Raw genomic sequence first — 25,157 nt, forward strand, 5'->3', positions numbered from 1 at the left:
TGGAAAATAAGCCACAAGAGAGAATGGCAAAACTAATATAAACAGCAATTAAGCTATTGAATGCACCAGGATGAATTTTTACAAATCTAACTGAAATAAAATTCATCAAATTTGGGAGGCATCACCAATTTCTAATTACTTCTGATTGTCGTATTAGCTCCAACAGAGATGTGCTGGTTGAATGGGCACTCGTGTTAGATCTAAACTTCTACAATCAAATCAACAGCTCGCACTTGTGTCTACCAACAGAGTTGACAAGGGTGGAAGAAGTCAGTGTGTCTGCTGTCTCAGCAGAAAGTAATGCCACTCCAGAAGTCAGGAAACCATTGAAGATGGACATTTGCTTTCAATAAGCCACACTGGGTATATCCACCCCTCCCCCACTAATGGGAAAAAAAGAACAGGGCTGTATTAAATTCCTTCTAGCAGTGTGTGAAGAAAAGAACCAAGTGGAGTGGGAATCTTAAGATAAAGATGTCAGAGCCAGGATTTAAATAGGAAGCCTTATACCCTGAAACATTGTGGCTCCCCACTGATAAGCCAGCTCTATTTCTATTTACTTTTCATAAATAACTGAAAAGCAGGGAAATCTGACCACACAGTTTTCCACACAACTAATAACTGATGGGAACTGAACAGAACTCAGAGACGTTCTCAGGAAAATGAAGCCAGCTTCCCGCACCCGGGGCTAGGGCCTCATATAGCACAGCAGTTCAAAGAAGTAAATGTCCACCTGGTGCGCTCACGTCCGTGCCCTACAGAGACTGCCTTGTTTCTAGGGCTGCTAACAAACTTTTGTGTATTTGTTCCCAAAATAGTTAGATCTATGTGTAAATGTACCTACGATGTAACCAAATTGCCCTATACTCTTATTTCTGCTGTTTTAAACAGTTTCTACTGCTCAAAATAGGCACAACATGCTTTTGTTTGTTTGCTGAAGGAGGTATGCTATTATCCAAGATACCTCTGGTAGAAACATTAGAGAGGAGGAGGGACAGACAATGTGAAAACATAGCAACCCAGAGTCACTCTGATTCCATGTGGACATTTTCTGAACCAAGACCCAAGTGCTGGGTGCCCTTTAATTCTCTGTTGAAAATATGACACTTGATAACCTCACTGTGACTGTGTCTCAAAATAGGGACTGGGCCTCACAGCAGATGTCTAGGCTGGTGAAACCTGAGCTGAGTGGCCCAACAGGCTCTGTGGGAACAGGAAACACAGCCTCTCTGGCTCTTTGTCTACCCTCTCAGAATCCCTGCAACCTATCCCTAGGACTCTGAACTGCCCAGAGATTGCCCTGAACTCCAGTTCTATACACTCACTTCCCAGATAACACCTGCAGCAAGAAGTCTAAGCCAAGACCACCACCACCACCACCACCACCACCACCACTAACAACAAATCTTGACAACAGTGATGCAAGCACTGTCTCGTTAGACTTGGTTGCCTGGTGGCATCATTGAGATTGAATGATCAATTGACTGGAGGTTGGGCATGGGCCTGTGAGAAGCATTTAGCTTCTCAGGCCTGTTACAGTGGGGAAGGAAGAGAAAGGGGCAGATACTGTTTAATGGTTTTTAAAATTACTTTGTGGTGTTTGTTTGGGTGTAAGATGGTCTACACTCCTGCATCTCAGGGGCCATTGTTTCTGAGCTCCTGTGCTGCTCCAAGCCTGATGGTATGTCCTACCTGCTGACCTCCCTATGCCCAGCCCTCCATAGGTCACCAGGAATCTCACCAGTTTGTGAGGCAACTGGAGAAGCACCAGGTGAAGAGGGCAATCTGATGCCTTATCTTTTCTGTAGTGTGCTAGCAGTGACCAGGACACTTATTACTGTGTCCCAGGGCTCCCCAATGCAAGCCTATTCCTAGTGTCTGAATATGGGATTCTGAGTCAGCTCTTAGGTTTCAGGAAGTGTGTAACAGACTGCTCCATTTTTTTTTTTTGTAGTGTTGCAGGGTCATTTCTGAAGGCTTAGGCACCAGGAACTGAGTATATTGGCTATGGATTTTGAAGATTAGATTCCTGCAGTCTTTACTTCATCCCCATCATACAGAGGTGAAACAGAGGCATACAGAGCAGGGTATATTGCTAGGGCATTCATATTCCTGATGGTGTTGAGATTTGAGCCCAGTGTTAACTTTTTTTCCAGTCACTTCCTTGGGGTCTTATTTCCCTATTCCCTCCCTCTATGGGACACTTCTACAGGCCACACCATGACTCTGTTCTTATAGCTTCACTCCTTTGTTTACCCACTCAGTGGAAGCTGGAAGGGGATTGACAGAGACTTACAAACCATGAAGACAGGTGTGTCTCCCCTCCCCCTTGTAAAACCACCATGGTTCTTGTCATAGATGATGCGGGGAATGATGGATGTAACACTGGAGTCTTAGGTACAACAGACAGAACAATCTGGATCTGGCCCAGCAGGGAGTGGAGACTCAGACATTCATTTGTATCATGGAGGATGGCTAGATGGAAATTTTCTAGAGGCTCCATCTTTGGCTTGAGATGGGAATCAGGAGTTGGTGAGGCAGCTGGTGGAGGTTTCTTACAACTATACCCTAAGAGTCTGAAGATCAATGGAGCCTCAGCCTGAGTATCTGTGAATCTGGAGACAAGAAAAGTGTAACAGTAGTCTGTGCCTTCTCAACTTAGACTTGGAGAAAGGAGTGGGAGGATGGTGGGCATACAGAGGAGGAAGAGGAGAGGGTGAGATTGAACCCTGAGCAGATGATGAAGTGCTGGCAGAGACAAGAGGCAGAGGCTACAATGCTGCTTAGAAAGCTCTTGTCTGGATACAGTTAGGGGCTGGGACACTATAGGCTTATATACTCATGGTGTGTGTGTATGGGGATAGGTGTTGTTTCAGTGTGTTGGGTGTTTGTCATGAGGAAGATTAGAGGAGATGGCCTCTCTCAGAGGATGCTAGGGGCCTACTCTGTACTTTCCTAGGTCTTCTCTGGAATTGACCTTGGTCCCCGATCACAACTGTGGAGGTTTGTCAGCCAGGTATGCCATTGATATTGGCTACACAGCAGTCTTTATAGAAATGCAGGCAGCAGTTAAATGTGAGGAGAGCTGGGGAGGATGGCCAGATTCCCAGATTCTGACACCTGCTGTGCCTTCATTAGGGTCCTCAAGCCTTGACTGCAGGAGAGCTGAGATCCCAGAGGTTCGTAGGTATATCTGCTTTTGTGTATCTGTTGGATCAGCAGCAGCTCTTGTGATTCTGGGAGAGGATTGTGAGTAGAACAAAACATATCTTTCAGGATTGAAAAAAATTCACTGCCCCTTAAAGATAGGCAATAAAGAAATAATGAGCTTCTGGTTGTACAGCTTGGAAAGAAGAAACCGCAAAACTCCTTCAAGAGAAGGTTCTGTATCATAGATGAGAGATGATAGGAAACAGTGCTATATGCAAATTCAACAAAGCTTAAGCATGTAAGGCTGGCTGGCAGTTAGGAGGGCTGACTCATCTCTCCAAAAATACTCAGGCATCTTCCCCACGGGAACGCCTGTGTGCCCACACTGCCAACTCCCAGAGGTTTCCACACTCTTTGGGAGAAAGATGTAAGTGCCACCAGGCATCCTCATTCCATAGGAACTCCATTCTTCCTCCTGCATAATTCCTCTGCTCCCCTTTGTGCTTTTTTAATGGGTCTAAATTGGGCGACAGAGACAATTTCCTTACTGTTGTTATTCTGCAAAAGGTCTTGTAGGCTTTTTGCTGGGAGCACAGGTGGTGGTGGCAGCCTCCCCACCTGTGAAGTACTGCATCTGTCGGACAACAAATGTCACTGTGCTCCTTTACCAGGCCTGACTGAGCTCAGTGGAATCTGTCCCATAGCTTCTGGGACTGCACTGACTACCATAGAAAGCCCACGTTCACTTCTAAGTAGAGTGAGCAAGTCCCCTGGCCTGAGCAGGGGAAAGCCTGAGATTTACCCATGTACTGGTCTTTTCTTCTCGTTTCGTTTGTTGAGAATGTTTAAACCTCAGTAAACTTGTTTTGGCTTGTTTTTGAAAGGAGATACTCCTTTTCTGGAATATTCAACAATATAGAAACTCTAGTTTTTATCTGATTTTCAGAGCAAGAACTGCCGTGCTCAGCCCTAGAGTGGAGTATTTGCTGATAATAAGTCGTGCACACTATGGGCTCTTTCTTACCTTACTAGGAGTTGGGAAATAGCTATGAGTCTCAGCTCTCAAATGTTTCTCTTTGATTATGTCCCTGATGTCTGGTGAGATATCAACATTCCCATATATACTGGTCCCTGGTTTTGGAGGCTGGTAAGGGCTAATAGCTTTTGTTACTATGTCATACACAATCCTATCAGGAAAGTGAATCTTTCTGTGGTGAGTTACTGAAAGCTTCCTCCAACCCAGGTCAAAACTAAAATTTTATTGTGAATAGCATTTCTTAGTTTTCAGTGTGTTTGCTACGTAAGTGAGCTTTCATTGTGCATCTGGAAGAGTGGGCCAGTGTTCTACTCTTACACAGATAAAAGGGCTTTCTTTTAATCCCAAAGAGTAAAAATACTTGTGGTTAAATAGTGGTCATTGAGCATTGCCTGCTCCCAAGAGGAGTCATCTCATATAGCCCTCCTGCAAACACCACTTGATAAACTTCCACATTTTTCTTGTCCAGCTCTTAGGGAAACTAAGCCCTACAAATTACAATGGTTTGTCCAGGCAGAGGTACCTGCTGGAGGATGTACAGCATCAGAGACTTTGCTGGGTTGGATCTGATGTCTTAGTGACTCTGGAACAGCACCCATTACTTGGTTTGCACTCAGAAGAGAGTGTCTTGGGGCTGACTTCTGAAAGACAGTGCCTTTCTTTTGCCCTGAAATGAGGTATTTTATGGGTAAACTTACATCCCCACATTCAATGAGTGATACAGTAGACAGCACCTCTAAATAGCTCTCTTGCACACCATAGTTTGGATGTGGTCTTCTGTCTGTTTCATGCATGCATACTCTAGGTCTTGCTTATCTGAATCTTGGATGTCTGCTTAGAGTTACATTTTGTTTTAAAAGGCAAGGTCAGTCATGAAAACTTTGACAAAAGTTTCCCCTGACTTGTCTTTTTTTTTTTTTTTCCAATCAGAAGACAACCTTGCTATAGAGGGAGCCCTGGATGGTAGGATTGCTGAATCCTGAGAGAACATCTTATGGATTTATTATCTTGGGGTCTCTATCAGTCAGCTTAGTTTGTCAAAACCATGTTCACAGGAAGATTTGGTATACCTTGTCTTTGAAAGGTTTCATGGCTGTGCTTATATGTTCAATGAAGGTTTTGGCACTAGAGGCATTGAAGAGCCCTTAGGACTAACTGGGGCCTTCCTCAGCTAGACCAGGTACCTGTCATCAGCCTGGGTATGTACTTTCATCTTTCAAGTCTAGTCTCCATTTTTTGAAACAGTTCAACAAGTTCCTGACATTATGTCTCAGCTACATGGAGCCTTTATAGTGGGTATAGTTCTCAAAGGACACTGATTTTGTTTATAAAGCTTATCCATAGCCTCATTAGAAAAGAGGATGAGGGGCTGGAGAGATGGCTCAGCGGTCAAGAGCACTGGCTGTTCTTCCAAAGGTCCTGAGTTCAATTCCCAGCAACCACATGGTGGCTCACAACCATCTGTAATGGGATCTGATGTCTTCTTCTTGTGTGTCTGAATACAGTGACAATGTACTCACATATATAAAATAAATAAATCTAAAGGAAAAAAAAGAGGTTGAATCTGATTGTGTGCTGGAAACCTTGTCAAATGTGGACCTCATCCAGTCCCTTTCCCTACAGCTGCCTCTGCAAGGCACCATTATTCTAAGACAGGGCATAGAGACTGCATTTATACATCATCTTGGGTTGTTTGGTTTTAGAAAATATTTAAGGTAATGTAGTGTACACATCAGGAGTGCCTGAAGTTCAGAAATGCTGCATCTGGAATCCTGTCATTTTAGCTATGTGCTTATCAGAACGTTGATAAGTCTGTTGGATCCCCAATGGCTGGGAAACTTGTCACGTGAAATTGCTGTGAGGATTGGATACATACAGTGTTTGGCTTGATGAGTGGTTCATAATTATTCAAGGAAATGATAACGGAAAAATAGACTGTTATGGATTATAGATGCAGGAGTTGATGCTGGACATGATGATTCTCCTCAGCTTCTTGGCACCTGGCTATGCTCTGGGTGAGAATGTTGTTCCTTTATATATAAAGTTGAACACCAGATAGCCAATCACAGGGGATTTACTGCACTAGCCATACTATGGTGCAATAGTTGCTGAACTGTCCTTGGGCTTATTACTTTGCTTGTTAGTGATAAAACCAGAATGTTGAGGTTCTTGTTTTCTTGGAACTGCTATCTAGAGTTGTGGCTAGTAATTGACACCCAAACAGAGCAGAGGCAGCTCATTTTACACTCAAAGGCTCTCTTCCAGGAGGGAGCAAACATGGGAATCCAGAGACCTCCAGGAGAGAAAGGAAACACCTTGGTGCCTACAGCATAAACAGATGCTGATTTGCTTCATGGTCTGATTGTCAGCCAGGATGTATGTGCCAGTTCTACCTGATTCCACTACAATGTCTTTAGCATCAACCAGGCAGGGTAGCCAGATGGGAAACTGCAGGAATTACATACTTGGTGGTTTTCAGGGCAATTCGTGTCAGTAAGCCTTTACATTCTGTGTCTGCTCATCTTGGATAGTTAAAAAACCAACAAACAAACAAACAAACAAACAACTGTGAAACATAAAGAAGATCCCCTTTAGATGTTGGCCTGGGAGCTATAGAGAGGTGGGAGAGGTTTGAATTTTCCCTGTTGAGTATACGGGCCTTGGACTCCCTCATCCTGGGCCTCTCTAGTCTGGGTGAAGGTCATGAATCTCCTGTGGAATTTGGGGTTGATTTATCTGTCTGTATGGAGACTGAGATTTTCATTCTCTGAACCATTTACCCTATGTCGTCATAAGTCATCTCGCTTTCAGGAAACACATTTCAAGCATTCTTCAGTGAAAAGCTATCAGAAATAAAATCCAGCCAGGGGCCATGAACTGATGGGAAAATAGTAAGTACGCAGGAGCTTGGATGGATTGTGGTCTCACATCATTTGAGTCCACAGCTGGTGATTTGGAAATGTCAGAAATTTTTTTTTATATAATATACTTTATAAACAGTTCCTCCTGGGACACACCCAGTGTTTTATCTTGTAGAGCTGGAAAGGTGTTTTGGGGTGTGTGCTAGTGACTCATCCCCTGAAGAATCCTGGCTGGACCTACTTGGTTGCAGCTGAGCAGCACTTGCTGAGAGTGTGCCCAAGAGGGGCAGGCAAGTCCCTAGCCCTAAGGAGTTCCTAACACTCGGGCAGAAGCATTGCTCACTCTATCATGTTCCCACATCCCTGAATCTTAGCTTCTGTAGAACAACCATTTGCGTAGATCTTTGAGAAGCATCTACATGGTAGTACTCATGGTTGTTCACAGTTGAATGAAGGTGACTCAGGACTTCTGTTAGAATAGCATCTGTTCTCTTTCTGCCTTTCAAAAGTGCAGAAAGTTGGTATTTTCTGTTTCTCACTATGACTATGTTCTATGGAGGACATTCAGTGTAGCCCCAGTAAGCACAGAGCAGGAAGAACAGGACTCACTTGTCCTAATGCTGTATATTTACACTAGATGCATCTGTTCCTAATGCACACATCTTTGACAAACCTGACTATAAAATATCAGCACTGGTAGATTGTCCCTTGGAGGATGAGTCGGGAGGGGGCCAGGCTTGAGGCATCCTCATTCTCCATCACAGCCTGTTTCCTCCATCAGGACCCCTGCCTGTCCTACTCATCATGCTACTCCTGACCTCACAGGAGATAGCTTAAAATCTCTGCCTGCTCCCTCTTCAGGCTCAGCATCCCTGCTGCTTCCTGCAAGCTGCTCATCAAAACCAGTTATCTGTGGCATTAAGGGCAGCAGAGGTGGAAGCCAAAGGGCCACCTAGAAGGACAGCAGCAGAGGTGTACCAGAGAGCCCTAGAAATAAGATACACTTAGATCTGTGAACTGAAGTCATTGCTAGGCTGGAAAAGGACAACTTTTAGATTGTAGTAAGAAACTCAGAACATAAAATAGACCTCTTCAACCATTTTCAAGTGTGTGTCAAGTTCATTTACATTGTTGTGAGCTCTCACCACCCTCCATCTCCACACCTGTTTGTCTTTCAAAACCAACATCTATAAAATGTCAACTCTGTATTCCCCCTTTCCCTGCCTCTGGCAACCATTATAAAGTTTTTAAATAGAAAAAAATGGCACCATGAATGCACAATATGTTTTAAAATATTATATAAAAACTTCCCAGATTTTTCTAAACAAAATGAATTCTCAACAAAATGAATACAGATGAAATTCAAGAAAACATCAAAATGAACATTTGTCATCATCAAGTCAGCATCATTCAGGAATATGGGGACAGTTTAACACAGTGGCTCTCATCCTTTGAGTCACTCAGAAAACACAGATACTTACAGTATAATTCACAACAGTAGCAAAATTACTGTTGTGGAGTAGCAGCAAAATAATTATATGGTTGGGGGTCACCACAACATGAAGAACTGAGTTAAAAGATCACAACATTAGGAAAGTTGAGAACCAATGGTTTAATATATGCTGATCAAAAAACATTCTTGAAGAATTTTTAAATTATACACATATTTAATTTATGTATGTATGTGTGGTGGTATATGAACATGGTTCTCTCTCTCTCTTTCTCTATCTCTGCGTGTATGTGTGTGGGTGTGTGTGTGTGTGTGTTTGAGAGAGAGAGAGAGAGAGAGAGAGAGAGAGAGAGAGAGAGAGAGAGAGAGAATATCAGAGAACAACTCATGAGTTGATTCTCCCCTTCCCCCATGTGGATTCTGGAGATTGAACTCAAGTCATCAAGCTTGGCAGCAAGTGCTTTTATCCACTGAGAAGTCTTTCCAGCCCACAAATCAATAATTGTAATGTGTCATATAAATAGTCTTAAAGACAGAAAATGCAGACATTTTGCATTGAATCTGTGGGAAACTTGGTAAAATGCTTACCTTTATTATATTGTTTTTTCTTAGTACAAGAGAATATGATGTCTTTCCATCTTCAAGTGACTTCTCAGAAAATAAGTACAATTTTCTACATACATAACCTCATAATTGTTTTTAAAGATTTATTTATTTATACATCAGCATGTGTATCTGCATGCCACAAGAGGGGATTAGATCACTTTATAGATGGCTGTGAGCTACCATGTGGTTGCCTGAAGTTGAACTCAGGACCTCTGGAAGAACAGCCAGTACTTTTAACTGCTGAACTACCTCTTCAGCCCCAATCTCATGAATTTTAAAAAGAAAAGCACATTTAAGGAAATTTATTTGGATGAAACAGTAGCAGCCTACAAAATCAAAGAGAATATTTGCCAGCTATATATCTGACAAGGGATTAGCACCTACAATTACAAAGAACTCATAAAACTGTATAAGAAAACAAACAATCAAAAACTTGGCAAGAAGGTGAAGAGCAATCTCCAAACAGAAAACAAAAACAGCTAATAAGTAGTTTTTAAAATAGCCATCAGGGAAATGCAAATTAAATGTTCCCAGATTCTATCTCAACCTTGCTGAAATGGCTCAGGAAGGAAATGCAGTGAGAGCTTGAGGAGAAGGTACTTAACTCACTGCTAGTGGCATTGTAGAATAGTTCAGCCATTATGGAAATGAGTGTGGAGCTTTCTTGATAGGCTAAAAATAAACCTTTGTATGACCCAACTCTGCTCCTGGGCATATATCTGAAGAATTTTATATCTTACTTACCACAGTGGGTTTTTTTTTTTTGCGCATGTTTATTGTTTTCCTAATCACAATAGGAAGGAAATAGAATTAGTCTAGATGTCTGTTGAAAGATAATGAAAAAATGTAGTTCATATGTAGAATAAGATTTTATTCGGCCACAGAGAAAAGCAAGATTTTGCAATTCTCAAGAAAATGAGTGGAACTGAAAAACTTATTAGGTGAGGAAATTCAGGATCCAGTGAGTCAAACACTGTGTATTCATACATGAAGCGTAGTTCCCTGTTTCTTATACATGCATATCTCTGTAAGAGTAAGCAAGGGCAGAGGATGGGGGAATAGGAGGGAGGCCAGGGGAGGAGAAAACAATTATTTTTGTCAGAAAATTACCCTTGAATAAATCTTAGTAAATGTTACCTGTGCTGTATTTAAACCTTAAAAAGTCGTCTTTGATTGGATTAAAACTTCTAGTCATTTATGACAAAACTAGAAGTTCCTGATTATATTCTTTTAAAAATCTCTGTTCAACTTTTTCCAGATGTATTTCCTCTTCTGTTAGTCATACTACTGAAAATGTGATATTCTAGTTTTGCACATTTCTATCCATTTAGCTGTTTACACTGAGTTTAATTTTAATTTGATGCCTTCATCATCAATTAGCTATCATCATATAAACTTACATTTTCTAAAATTAAAATTTTATGTAAGGTAGCACTGAGGCTATGTGAATGAGGTATTGTATGAAATGCAGTTTATTGTGTGGGCTGATGGCTTCAAACATTTGGGGTAAGAAATAGTATAGCCATGTGTACAAATATAAAGAACATTTTTGTACAGCATCTCCTGCCTTCTAGAGATGTTCAGTAATAGACAAGTGTGGTGCCTCTACATTTTAACAGAAATATCAGTTGGAGTGAGTATGGCGAGTTGGCTCAGACATCCCATTCACACAGCATTGTTTTCTTGATGGGTGTGGTCACAGAGAAAGAGCCACTGAAGGGTTTCCATGAGTCCATACATACTTCCAGCAATGATTTCACACAAGTTTTCTATATGTAGTTTTCAAAATATGAAATTGTCTACTAGCAAAAATTAAACTAATAGGCCCATGAGCATGTTTCATGTAGATTTTTCTTTGTAGATTTTGGTAGTATGCTAATTGCTGTTGTCAAATGAAATAAATGTAGCTGTAATGATGCCCCTTTTTCATTTATCATTATATTACAATCTGTACATTACAGATGTTAGGACTTAGTTGGTCAGTGACAGACAGGCACAAGGCATTCTCATCTTTTGGAGTTTCAGGCTAAGCATAGAGATGTGGAAACTCTTCATGTTATTCAGAGGTTTTCCCCCAGGCCGGTCACACCCAGAGATAGGCACTCAGAAACTCTGATCTTCACGAGAGCAAAAGAGGATGAAGAATATGGAGAGGGCAGAGTACCACAAGGTTCATACGGATGGGATTGCTCCAAGCAATGTCAGGACAGTAGAGGAGGTAGGAGAGAGGCCAATGACAGAGACTCCAGAGATGTGGTTATCTGTATAGTCTGGTGGGGTAAAGATGTGTGATGTCACTGGGATGGAAACTCCCTCAGTTGCTGGGATAAACTTGGCTAACTTTGTTGTATGTTCAGTGCATTGTCAAATTTCTTCTTTAACAGAAATAACAAGAAATTTATCCTATGATTGTAAAATATGCTAATTTTCTTTAATATTGGCTGACTTGCTTTGTATGTATACACAATGTGCACATGCGGGCACACACACACAACACACACACACATACAAACACACACACACACACTCCTGTGTCCTGAGCAAACAGCTCTACTCAATAATATTACTACTGCCAACTAGGTTGTATCAGGCAATGGTCGGTTGGCTATACCAGGTAGTTTAGGGTGCTGTGATGTATAGCCCTTATATAATGTTCCTTAAACACTGTGGAAGGAGCCTAAGGGCAGTGGAACTGACTGGCAAAGCACCTAGTTGTTGTGGCTGTAAAGTTGTGAGGTTAACACTGAGCTCATGAATATGGTAGGGTGGATGATGGGGACAGATTGCTTTACACTGAGTGCTGTGCTATATAGCACTATGCTTCTGTAGTAGTGCAGAATACTGAGATGCATCCTCCTTGACTCCGCTCTGCTAAATTGGAAAATGTATCTCTTTCCTAAAAATCAGAGAATAAACAAAGTTTTCCTCAGGTAAGCCCCTATGGGCGGTAACTCAGAGGCTGGCTGCTTGCTTGGAGTCAAGGCTAATTGATGAATGTGGCTTTGTTGTAGTCTTTTCAGTCTCTAAACTGCAATTAACAGCTATCTTTCAAGGAGACTGAATAATATAGTGGTTAAAATTTCAGGTGCTGCGTAAATTGTCTGGGATTGAGGGTAGCTCTGCTTTCTTGTAACACTGGGACAACATTTCATATGATATATTATAGATAACATTTGTTATCTTAAGATTGGCACAGATGGAAATATGAGATAATATTAGCAATTTATTTTACTTTATTTTTTATTTCAAATTGTCTTTTTTTTTTTAAATTGTTTTATCTCATATAGCCCAGGTTGGTCATGAAACTCACCTATGTAGCACAAGCTGGCCTGGAACTAGCTATTTTCTAAATCAACCTCCTGAGTGTTCTGGTTGTAAGAGTGTACCACTCTTCCTGGCCTTTTTGTTTTTAATGTCTATGAATGAGGAAGAAATGAGGAAAAAACAGTTAAAATATAGCATAACATGCCAATATTGTAACTCAGATTTTATGGTTTTATTTTAAGTTGATTTATGACTACTCAACCATAGCAGAGAATAATAACTGAGTGCCATTCTTCAGTCTTTGTTAACTATGGTGGGGCATCTGGAAGTTTACAGCCTCTTCTGGATCCCATTTCCTGCTTGTTCACAATTCTAAATGATGTCTTGTGTTTTACAAGTAAAACATATTACAGTAGCAAAGCACATGTCCCATCTGGCGTCACCCAGACGCTGTCACTGGCCATTGTTTTCTGTGTCTTTCTAGACTGTTAGAAGTCTATTGCTATAATGTATTCCTCTCTAAAACTGTTTTTCTAAATAAATATTTAGAAGCTTATTTAAAAAAAACTGTCTTTGCACATTGAGTTTTATATCTTTAACTGTTAGTGCCAATATATTATTTTAAAATAATTTACTAACTTTATCATCCTGTTATTTATTTATTTAATTTATTGATTGGTATATGTCTGCCATTGGTACTTATCTGCAGGTAATTTGTCCACCTTTAAAAATTATGCCATCCTATCACAAGCTTCTTGAGAATAAATTTTTAGAAGTCTGTCTGATATCTTTGAATGTTCAAGCCAATATACCTGCAAAAGTCAGTGAGAGAGTTCAGGGTATATGGTGGGCTCTCATTGCCTCTGTGTGGATCTGGCTATAACTGCAGGGCAGGGAGAAAGCAGGTAGGAAGAGCACTGGGGTGTCAACTGGGCATGGTTTCTGCCTCTGCCCGACACTGAATGTGTGGGTCTTCATGTGGGCTCCAAATCAATCTAGGTTGCAAGATATTTTGAGATCTTGAAAGTAACTACTGAATGACTAGGTGGTTGTTAGGTAACCTGTGTAAGTTCTAACAACAGATCCCAATGAATGTGAAGTACTCCTAAGTAAATCATGGCTGCTGTCATAATAAAATACACAGGGTCTTTATAAATTAAGGTATACTAATTTAGTACATAAATTAATGTGTATACATTTACATATGCACATAGTTTTATATATGCTTATATAGGAACATTTTATTAACATATACATATTTCTGTAGGCTGAAATAGGCATGTACACACACACACACACACACACACATATTGGATCCCAGAGCATCCAATATTATAGATTTATTGATCCAGATCCTCAGAACTGGTTCCAGATCCTGAGCTGGAGAGGATGGAAGCAAGAACTTTGCAAAACTTTAGATGCCCACTTACTTACTAGTGGCGAGCCAGCATGTATAATCCCTAAAGGGCCAGGCCAGCAAACTCAGATGCACACACCTAACACCTAAACCAGAGTGGCTAGAAAGTAGGACACGTTGCTTCCAGTGGGGACCACATTTTTAGGATTTTCTTTTACAAAACACTTACAAAAATGTTCCCATGGTGTTTCTTTGAACTGGTTTGGTTTTTACTTGTTTGTTGAAGATATTATCTGTTAGTACTGGAGACTGCTGGTGTACAACTTTAAAAGGACCCCGAAACTCTCAAGGTATTTCTGAAGCAACCATAAATACTTTTGAGGATGAATCATCTGGAGGCAAGCATAAAGCCCTCATCTAGTGTTTCTGTTTTACCATTTTCCAGAAGGAAGATGAAGGCCCGTGCTCCACCACCTCCTGGAAAGCCTGCTGCCCAGAATGTCCACAGCGAACAGAAACTGCCTCATGATGCCACACTGGGTTCACAGCAAAGCCTAGTCCACATGAAGGAGGCACTGCAGAATAGCACCGTGGACATCACTGTGGTTCTGCCCAGTGGACTGGAGAAGCAGAGTATGGTCAGTGGGAGGTAAGATCCTGGTATCTGGGTGGAGCTTCCTGTGTTTCTTCTCATGTGTGTGGGAAGAGAAGGAAGGATAGGTGTGGACATGTTATTCTTAGTTTTATATTGAATTTGACGCAGGTTAGAATTCATGCTACAGATTGGTACAAGATTATATATAGGTAGGTGATCCAGAATAGTCCCACTGGGAATAGTGTGGGTTTACTGGCCCAGCCAAGGCTGTTTGTAGTCTTTAGGGGAACCAGAACTACAAGCCTATCCTGGTAGAGTTTGGGCTCACAGTTTATAGGGGTACAAACATTTTCAAGATTATTTTATGTAAAAATTAAACACAATGCTGATGAGTATTGCCTTTAGCCATGGTATACACCCATGACTTGGATTCTTGGGTTCTAAGATACCATGTTTTAGTTGTAATGGGTTCTGTTATATTGTCTTTGAGCGACTTATCATCAGCATAGTGTAAGAAGTTTTTTTTTCAGCAGGGTTCCTCCTTGTAGCCATTGTCCCAGATATAAGAAGCTCGTCACATTAGCATCAAAGGAGGTGTTTGGACTTGAGACCAATCCCTAGTGGCGTTTCCCCAGGCCCAGCTCAGAGACTCTGAACTGTAAGAGTTTCTGATTGTGTTTGTTTATTTTATAGAACAGTGATTACATTCTCTACACATTTCCCACAAAGCCTTATAATGTTAGATGTATGTTATACTATCATAATTTAAAACTGATTTTAGAATGCATGCCATTCTACCAGTAAATGTATAGTTATGTTTTATATATTGTTCCAGTTGATAGTTACTGTTTTCTCTTCTCTTAGACTGTGGGATCTGGATAATGTTTCACGAATCTTGCTTGACAAGCACAAGGAAAGGTGGAGTTTCTCCTAGAAAGTAGAAATGTTTCTGGAAAAATGCTTTCAAGTGAATGCATTGTGCTGTTTCTGCCCTCAGTTCCTTTTTCCCTATAGAGCAGCAGTTATCACCATGCAATTCTGAAAGATTGCTACCAAGACTACTGAGAGCCTTATCAATTATTCAGATAACATTCTCTTTCTAAGCAGGGAAGCTTAGAGGCAGGAAGAGCCAGCATCAGACCAGAAGCCTCTGTCCCTGGGCTGTTCACTGCTTCAGTCGAGGGCACGCTTTATCCTTTAATAATTAGAAGTGGGCTGATATCAGATTCCTGACTTGTATTCTTTTTTTTCTCTCTCTTCTGCTTAAGCAGTAGCTTTAGCAAAGAGCACGCTCATCTTGCCCTAAACTTCAGTTTTCAAAATATAGCCAGTCCTGAACCATGTATTTCCTGATGGAGAAAGCCTGCTAGTCGATGAGTGCTTATGACCGCATTCTGAAAATCATAGTTGGTTTTGATTTTTTTTGAGCTGCTCTTGAATTTAAAAACACAAATAAAAGCCCCTCTCTGTTTTAAATATTAAGATGTAAGGATCGGCTTTGGAACTGTTCCTGACTAAGGAAGAAGGCCTGGCAAGCCTTTAGAAGTAGGGCTGCCAGCTCTCTGCATGGCGGGTGGGAAGGAAGCCAGCAGCCCCATTGCTTTAATTGGAAGCACAAGTGAAGAGAGTATCTTTGAAGGCACAGTCCCCTCAGCCCCGGGGGAGCTTCATAAAAGGCTCTTAAGTGTTGACAGTGTTGGGCTGTGTCGTCTTAGTGTAGAAAATTAGTCACATCCACATTGGTTCACACAGCTAAGGGACATTTGGCAGAGAAAGGCCAATGTTTCTTTTTCCAGAATAGAGGGAATCCCTCCCAGGGTTTAGTCCTGTAATTCTGCCCCTAAGAACCTAAACACCACAGAATAGACAAGTTCATACCTGTGCAGGGAATTCCAGGTCATGAGCCTTGTAAAGCCGTGTAAGGACTTCCACTTCCTAGTTATTAAGCCTATAAGAGAAGCTATTAAAAAAAAAAAACCTCATTATTTTAAGAAAGGAATTACCATACCCAATTTTCCCTCTCCTTCTCTCCTTCCCTCCAGCCCCCCTCCCTCCCTTCTAATAAAGGAGACTATTTTTTCTGTGAAGAACTAACAAGATTAAAGGTCTGGCATTTAAATTACCAAGCCTTGCCATTGTAGAAAAGGAAGGAAGTGTTTTCAGTGACAAAGCTTGGTAGAAGGTACTGTGCTTGGTCGGATACTGGTCATAATCATTTCTGTGGGCTCCTGATCGATTGATTATTAAATATGAAAATGTTCATCTATCCACTGAAAAACTAAATAATAAATTACAAACTAAATAATAAATTACACTGGGTAGTGGGTATCTCAGCCAGCATGGGAAAGCAGAACATTCACTGAGCAGCCGTCAAGTGAAGAATGCAGGTCAGTGTTACAGAGTCTAGACTCAAGAGAGACATAGAGGAGCCTGCACATGCAGTGGTTCTGCTGAAGCCTACACAAGTTCTAAGAAATCTGGCTTCAGAGTACTAATTTTCTTCAAACACAGGAAAAGCAAACATTAAAAGTGGCATGTAAAATTTACATGAATTTAAGACACCCCAAATTAGTTCCTCAAGGGTAATTAGGTTGGGTTCAAGTCTACCACAGTCATCTACTAAATGAGGATCATATAGAAGGACACCCGTCTCTCCCATAAGCTGGATACAGAATACTATAGACCAGTATTTCTATATGTGTAGGTTGCAGCTCCTTTGGGGGTGGAATGATCCTTTCACAGGGATTGCATATCGGATATCCTACATACTAGATATTTACATACATTACAACTCTAACAGTAGCCAAATGAAATTAGGAAGTAGCAACAAAAATAATTTTATGGTTGGGGGGGTCACCACTCAAGAAACTGATGGAAACATTAGGAAGATTGAGATTCACTTCTGTAGACTCTGAAGAAAGGTAACCTCTAAGACACAGGTGAAAGACAATGAGGACAGAGTTTAAAAAGGGCCAGAGTTACTGTGGTCAGAAAAGGGATACCTTCAGGGCAGAACATGTCCACATCTGCTCAGGTAATTCACATCATATGTTGTCATTATTGGATAGGACAAACACCAGATTTTTCTGGATTCCCAGGTTAAGCTTATCTCCTCTCTTCAGATCAAAGATTCCAACCAATGTTCCTTTCAGGTGGCTTTAGAGTTCAGTTGCTTTAAGAGGGCAGGCTTCTTTAGTTAGCAGCCTGCACCTCTCTCTAACCCAACAGTTAGACCATTTATAGACAGGCAACAGATGCATGGCCTTGACTAATCTCGTCTCTGGCATTTTACTCCATTCTTCTAGCTCTAGCCTTTGTTAACCAGGACCTAGGCTCTCTTGAAACTGGATTCTCACTTGAGATTTCAGCTGAAATCTCAAGTCTTGCATCTGGCTGCCAGACCCCCTTGTCTATGGATCTATTTCTGGTCCCCCATCTTGTTCTTGACTTGGTATTTTGCACATGTTCTCTGGTGAAGATCCTCAGTACAGACTGTCTGCCAAGGACCTTGACTGCATGTTGCCTTGCCTGTTAGATGCCACACAAACCGGTCAGACAGGATTTTCTCTCAGGATCTGCATTGACCTCTTTGTATGCTTCACCCATTGCTTAGGGCCACATGCTGGCCTTGGTCCATACAAGAAACTAGGACACACTGGAACACTTAAGATGTGGCCATGCATACAAATTGTTTGTTTTAAAATTGTGATATATCTGTGAAAGCAGTTTTCATACCTAGCACCCAGTGATCCACACAGTCAACAAAGGTTCCAAATGTGTATGTCTTGATATTTAGTATCAAGACATTCTAAAGATGAGCCCCTACACTGGTAGCATTGACAGCACAAGGGAACTTGTAAGCAGTATAGATTTTGCAGCCCCACCCAAGCCTGGCTGAATTAGAACCACGGGTGAGGTCCATCAAACTGTGTTTCCACAAGCCCCAAAGAGAATTTCTCGGCTCACAGCACGCTTGTGGCTCTGCCCTTCGAATAGCAATCTGTCCTGAGAGTGATTCTGGGCTCTTACTGGCCCTATGCCATAAGGAAGGAGACTGTAGTATACATAGTCTACAAAGAGGTCTCCTCATTCTTCCCACATGAGACCTAGTGTCTTAAGTACCTTTCTATCTATCCTGTGCATCTGAGGGTATGGCATAACAGCAAGCTTTGATCTATAGAGAAATCCCTTCTGTTCCAGGAGAGTTGTTCATTTGTGGCCTCTCTGACACCAGCATATCTACAGTGGTGATACAGACCCTTCATTTCCTGTTCCTCAGTAGGACTATGAAAATAGCCATATAAGGCAGAAGACCAGTTTCTTACTATTCTTACTGAAGTCACTGACTTAGGCAAAACCATTTTTTGAACTTTGTATACATTTAGAAACCAACATTCTTTTAAGAGAAAGAAGTTTATTAAAAGTTCTACTCACGTTTCAAATTTAAAGTTAGAGTTTATAACAAGTACCCAGAAACAGTCTCATCTCTGTGTTATGAATGTTAAAAGACACTGTGCAGCAAAGGGCAAAGCAGCTGGAAAAAAAAAGCCATGGATGATAAATGGGAGAAAAAATTAAAAGAAATTTTAAGTTAATTTTTAAGGTAAGTTTTAGGTGAGCCCTCTAGCTCAGCTTGCTTGTTTTTGGGGTGGTCACTCCCCCGTTTTAACTGTAATATTTTTTCTTCTGTTAAGCTTGTGATTTCACATTAATGGTGGTTAGATACACAAGTGCTACAGAGGAATATTTGCATATTTTATCCAGGTTCCTGGGTCTTATGGCGCCATCACTGGGGCCATCTCTAGCATTTTATAACTTTCTAACATGCCTGACCCTGCCTTTGACATTCTGAATATGTCTGATTGCTGAGTTTTTTCATTCCTTGGAGATGGGGGAAAATATTTTACAATTTAAGGGTCTGATGTCACTTGCTGAGAGCAGGGTGGTGTGGCATTCAGTCAAATACAGATCGTGATCCTCTGCCAAAGCTGTTTGAAATTCACATGGAAAAGAGCAGTGAAGTGTCATGTACTTAGCAAGCAGTGACATAGTGCCTGCTATTGGGCTGACACTGTTTAGTATCTTGAAGCTATTAATTCATAGAAGTCTCCAGCAACTCTCTAAGCTGGGCTCTATCCTATTGTCCCACAGTGAGGAAACCGAGGCACAAAGCAATGCATCCAGTTTTCCTGGCTCAGAGAGGCCATGCATAGCGATCGTAGGATCTCACACAGGCTATGTGAGTTTCCTCTAATAGAACACCGCCACAGGAAAGACACTACTAGTTCTTGGTCAGAGGATGCTGTCAGGAAAGCTGTGGACCAGAGGCCAGGACTTCTCTAGGAGATCATGGTGAAAGGAGGCCAGACTCAGCAGGTGGTGAGAACGATGGGGAGTGGCCAAGCTTTGCTAGTCTTTCAACAATTCTCTCTGGCTCTGTGACACAGTGACCTACTAAGACCATGTGGAGGCATATACATAACACCCAATTAATAAAGTCATCAGTTCTTTGTTCATAGACAACAAAAGGCAAGTTGGGATCTGCTAGATCTGTAATAAAACCCCATGGGGATTGTAGTGCTTTTGTTCATTCTTTGGCATTGTCAATATGCAGATGGTTGTCTTTCCCTTTCTGGATAAGTTTCTCCAGGAGTACCAAAGAAGTTTTATGAGATGCTTCTTAGAGGGGTTTTTTTTTTGTTTGTTTGTTTGTTTTCCAACTGCCATCCAATAGCATTTTAACAGGTGTGTTACAAACTGGAAAAGACCTGGTCCTCTTACACTTTGTTTCACACTGGCTCCTGTGGAATGTATAGTGACAAAGTCATGACTAGTCATACCAGTGAGAATCCTCTTTTAAATGAAGTGTCAACCCACTCGTGATGTGGAATAAATTGAAACAGTGTCCTGTGTTTTCTTTCATGGACCCAGGTTTTCATTAGAGTTCCCAATTCAGTCCTCAGGAGACAGCTCTACCAGGGCTCTCACAGTAAAGGATGGTTATGGCAATCTGGACCAGCTAGGGGTACTAAAGGAGCTTATGAGGAGCTATCTGCCCCAACTTCCTTACCTTTCCATATTGACTGAGCTGAGCTGAGTGTAGGTTCTAGCCACCAGGAAGGTTATGTGGACATATTTGATTTTCAAGGCTGAATTCATGACTGTGCTCTTTGCATAATGCAAGATGCATGGTGACCCATGGCTAGTTTATCGTGTTCTATAGTCTTCGGAGTTTTGGGGTTTGCTCTGTTTGTTTCTGTGCCTCTCCTCTCTCCCTCTGCTTAATAATAAGTTGGAGTAGGTAGGTTATTGGTTGTTGATAACTGTTTTCACCCTTGAATGTTGAAATGTAACTGCAACTTTCTTAGAAAGACATTTTCTAAGAGAACTACATCTTTTCCTTGGTGACTTGGCTGGACAGAGGACAGACAGTATTACATAGGGATTGGGTCAGCTGATTTCGAAATATCATTTGACATCTAAAGTTGAGATTTGAACACCTAGTTATATACATTGGTCTAATTGATGAATCCTGTCAATACATAGTTGCATGTACTGGCTTCTGCTAAGGCAAGAGGGTATGTTCTCTGCAATGGACAAAGAACTGTGTTTCGGACCTTAATGTTTGGATGGTAGTAGTCAGGAGCTATGTGGGTTTTTTTAAAGTTTATATTCATACATTTATGTAGTTGAAATGGATTCCTCAGAGAGGTTAATGGAGACAAGCTGGAATCAGTATCCAGAAACCTGGGTATACCTTGAGTCCAGAACCATCAGCTTGTAGAAACCCCAAAATGACTGTTCTCATTGATCATATTGGAACAAAGGGTGATGTATAGTAGTTCTAGGCTACCAGAGAGACAATGAAGCATCATCAAGAATGAAGACCTGGATCCAAATGCATTGTTTTATGTTATTTTATATATGCATAAAATAAATGAATACATAAAATAAATGCAATAATTTTTGAATAGAAAATTATACCAAGTATTCAAAGAATGCTTCTTAAACTCTTCAACAACAGCAACAAAAGAATTTACATCTCCAACTACAATATCAGTAAATCATAGGCTGTCATCCAAAATGAAAAAGTATGAAAAAGAAACTTCAATACAATACTAGCACATAAAATCCAATATTGTTTTACCACTCTTCTAAGACATTTCTTTGTGCAGAAGGTTTTGCTGTGGTACATGATGCATGTCAGTGAGTGCTCTCCTTTTACTTTTAAGTTCTGTGTTGAGAGAAAGGTGAGTGTATATCCAAGCTAGAAGAATTAGAATTCACTGCAGGGTTTCTCCTGCTCATGCTTTAGTCTCTAAGTGAATGTTGACTGTGTTTTGGTCCCTCGTACCCAGTGTCCTAGGGAGGCAGGGTACCAGGTTCATGGGAATATTGTTGTACTGGTTGCTACATGCTGTTAATGTCCTCTTACACAGAAGATATGGTAAGCATTGTCCTGGAGATAATAGTGAGTGTTTCTTTGGAGTAATCTGAATGATCTAGATATTGTTTAGTTACAATAAGTGAGAAATAGGGCATTTGGGGGATTCTTTTGGCATTGGATTTGCTCAATGGGAAGGAGGGAGGGACAAAGGCAACTACTCATTGCTGTGATTGTTTTTTCTGAGCAGAGACTAGACTTTATTTATTTTATAGCTTTTCAAATAAATGACCTAGTAACACAGTACCCAAGTAAGAGATCTGTTATATTTTCTAAATTAAGCTTTATAAATTCTCCTTTGTTTTCTTAACATTTTCTCTCTCTCTCTCTCTCTCTCTCTCTCTCTCTCTCTCTCTTTTTTTTCTCTCTCTCTCTCTCTCTCTCTCTCTCTCTCTCTCTCTCTCTCTCTGTGTGTGTGTGTGTGTGTGTGTGTGTGTGTGTGTGTGCGTGTGTGTGTGTGTGTGTGTGTGTAGGATTTTTATTGCATTGCAGTCAGGTTTTAAATATCCATCATGCCAAGATATTTTAAACTCATGAATAGATATTCAATTTTATGAGATATTTTCAGTACTAATCAAGATGTATATGTGTGTTTTTATGGTTCATATTGCCAGTATGATATATCACATTATTTATTGACTTGCATGCTTATATTGAACCAGGCTTGAATTCCAGGAATAGATTCTACTTGTTCATGGGTATAATCTTTTTTACTATGCTGTTGAATTGCATTAATAGTTTTATTGAGGATTTTTGTTTTCATTCCTGTTTGTTGTGGATGGCAGCCTCTGTTTTGCTGATTTTATAGTTTGGAGGTGCTCAGTCTTTGTTGCTGTTGTTGAGTTTAAGAAGCATTGTTGTGGTATCCTTTGGATATTCAGTATAATTTTTGGTCATAGCCTTTAGTTTTAGATTTTCCTTTTAGGTGGGGCTTAATTACTGATTCAGTCTCTTTATTTGTTATTGTTATGTTCAAGATTCTCCTTTCTCATTGATTTGGTCTTGGTAGAATCTGTCGGTTTTTGCTAAGTAATATCTAATTTGTTGGCTCATTGTTCATCAAAGTGCCTATCAATTTTTTCAATTTAAAATGTAGAGGGTTTTTTTTTATTCTTTACACTTACAAATAATGAGAAAATTCGTGCCATGGAACCATAGGCTGTATAGCTTTTGCTTATAGAAGTTAGTTAACTTAGCAGATCCATGGATCTAACTAGAAATGTAACTCTTATTTTTATGTATTATGATTTTGATGGGTTATTAAAATGGACTGTTAGCACTGAAATGGTTAACATGCCATCATGGAATTATGCATAAGAACTTAAAAGTTTTAAAATTGCTACTACTGTCCTCCTCCTCTCCTTCTTCCCGTCTTCTTTTTTACACAAGTCTAGTCGTTCTTATCCAGCCATGTGACCATTTGTTCAGCCTTATTCAGACAGACAGAAGGGAACCTACAGACAGTCTTGATAACTGTGATTTGTTTTCTCCTTTTCAGCCATGCAATGATGGACCTACTGGTTGAACTCTGCCTTCAGAACCACCTGAATCCTTCTCACCATGTCCTAGAGATCTGGTCTTCTGAGACCCAACAGCCTTTGAGTTTTAAGCCAAATACGTTGATTGGGTCCTTGAATGTACATACTGTATTTCTAAAAGAAAAAGTCCCTGAAGAAAAAGTTAAGCCTGGTCTAACTAAGGCTCCTGAGGTCAGTGGTGCTTATGTAGTATCTAAGAACATACAGAGATGTATATTTGTATATGAATGTGCAGGACTGCTAGAGAGGCCAGTGGTGCTCTTTGAGTACCAAACACACAGCTCTCTATTGAGGTTTCTTCTTTTATACCAAGTATAACTGATACTATTATACCAGGTACTAACTGGGTTTGCTTGCAGGAGATAGAACTTTCCAAATTTACTAGTGTTTATTGTTGTAATACTGGTCCTTTCTATATTATACAAATAGAATTGTTGTAGGACAAGCTAACCATCAGAACCTTCTTGAGGATGTAAATGTTCCTAAATCTTCATTTTACCAAATGATAGTCACAGGTCCTGTGTAGTTATATTGGAATCTAGCTAATATAATCAAGAAATAGATTTCTTGGGTTTATTGAGTTTTACTTATTAACTGTTGACTGCTTTCTTGACATGTATGGCTTCAGGAAGCACAGCTGTGTAAAAGAATTTACAGAGAGAGAGAGAGGGGAGATAGAGGAGATAGGCCCATTAGAAAAAAATTGTTTTGATTTTTGACTCTTGCTCTTTGTTTTCTTTTGGTTCTGAAAGAGGGGAGGGGAAATATGAAGTTGAGTAGGAAATAAGAAGTGGGAAGAAGCTGTGAGAAGTTGGGGAAGAGGAAAGAATATGATCAAAATATTGTTTAAATCCTTAAAAAAATATTTTCAGGAATATTTATACTGTTACAACCAGGGACTGTCTTAGTTGTCATTTTATTAGAGCCATAAATGATCAAGTAAAATTAATTCCAAATTCTTACATGGCTTTGTAATGTTTTTGAGCATGGACTTAAGGCTCTAGTTAAGGCTAGTTAAGTACTAGCCAGATCAGATTCTTGAAAGATATGCTCAAAACTTGCTTTGAAAACTGGCAGTAATTTGTTTCCTATGAATTTCTAGTTTTCAGTGATTAGTAACATGTAATTGGTTCCTTTCCATCCTAAGTCTGTAGGAGAACCTCAATTGCACTTCAAACATAACCAGTGTTTCATGGAGAAGGGACCTCTTCACATCCTGTGGCGTCTCTTAACTGCCTGAACTCCAGGGAGATTAAGCGAAGTTTTGTACATAGTTCCTCTTGCAGAATCCCTGGTGGGAGCAGTGCCCCATATTTCTTCTAAATTCCATCTCATTAAGTCCACTAAGCCTGCTTCTCAGAATCCAAGGGGACCATGGCATTCATCTGTCACTCTTCACACATGCTACCTTGACCTTTGCAAGGTCTTTGTACCCTGTGGGAAACAGTGAGGGTAAATTGGAGTAGTCTGCATGAAGCTTTGACTCCTACAAGGTTTTGATGGGCCACTAAGAGTCACTATAGATACTTATAATCAGCAAATTCTTTCTGATTATCATGACTGGTATTTGAGAAAAATTAAATGCATTTCTGGCTTAATATAAAAAATATAGTGCATGAATGTATATATGCATATATCTGTATTCACACATAAGTCTATATATGCCTTATATGTATTTATATATAATGTCTTTATAAGCATATATATTCACATTTGTATGTGATATTTTGGCCTCTTCAGCATTTTTTGTGTTACAAAACTTATTCTTAAAACTATTCCTATCACAAACACCGTTCTTTTGGGGGAAAATATATAAATGATTTGTGTTCAAGTCTAACCAGAATCTGTGAAAGACT

The 25,157-nt window shown here is 40.3% G+C and overlaps 1 protein-coding gene across 2 annotated transcripts in view; it reads left to right on the forward strand.

Annotated features, from left to right (window-relative positions):
• Cobl (cordon-bleu WH2 repeat protein) overlaps positions 1-25,157 on the forward strand; it is a 232,547-nt gene that overhangs the window by 70,344 nt on the left and 137,046 nt on the right. For both annotated transcript variants that reach the window (XM_028777526.1, XM_028777534.1), the window contains exons 2-3: positions 14,170-14,373; positions 23,262-23,472. In XM_028777526.1, coding sequence (XP_028633359.1) covers positions 14,170-14,373; positions 23,262-23,472 — 415 coding nt within the window. The remainder of the gene's footprint in view (positions 1-14,169; positions 14,374-23,261; positions 23,473-25,157) is intronic.

This window comes from Grammomys surdaster, unplaced genomic scaffold (assembly GCF_004785775.1).
Source record: "Grammomys surdaster isolate TR1022 unplaced genomic scaffold, NIH_TR_1.0 67, whole genome shotgun sequence".
In the NCBI taxonomy this organism is placed as follows: Eukaryota; Metazoa; Chordata; class Mammalia; order Rodentia; family Muridae; genus Grammomys; species Grammomys surdaster.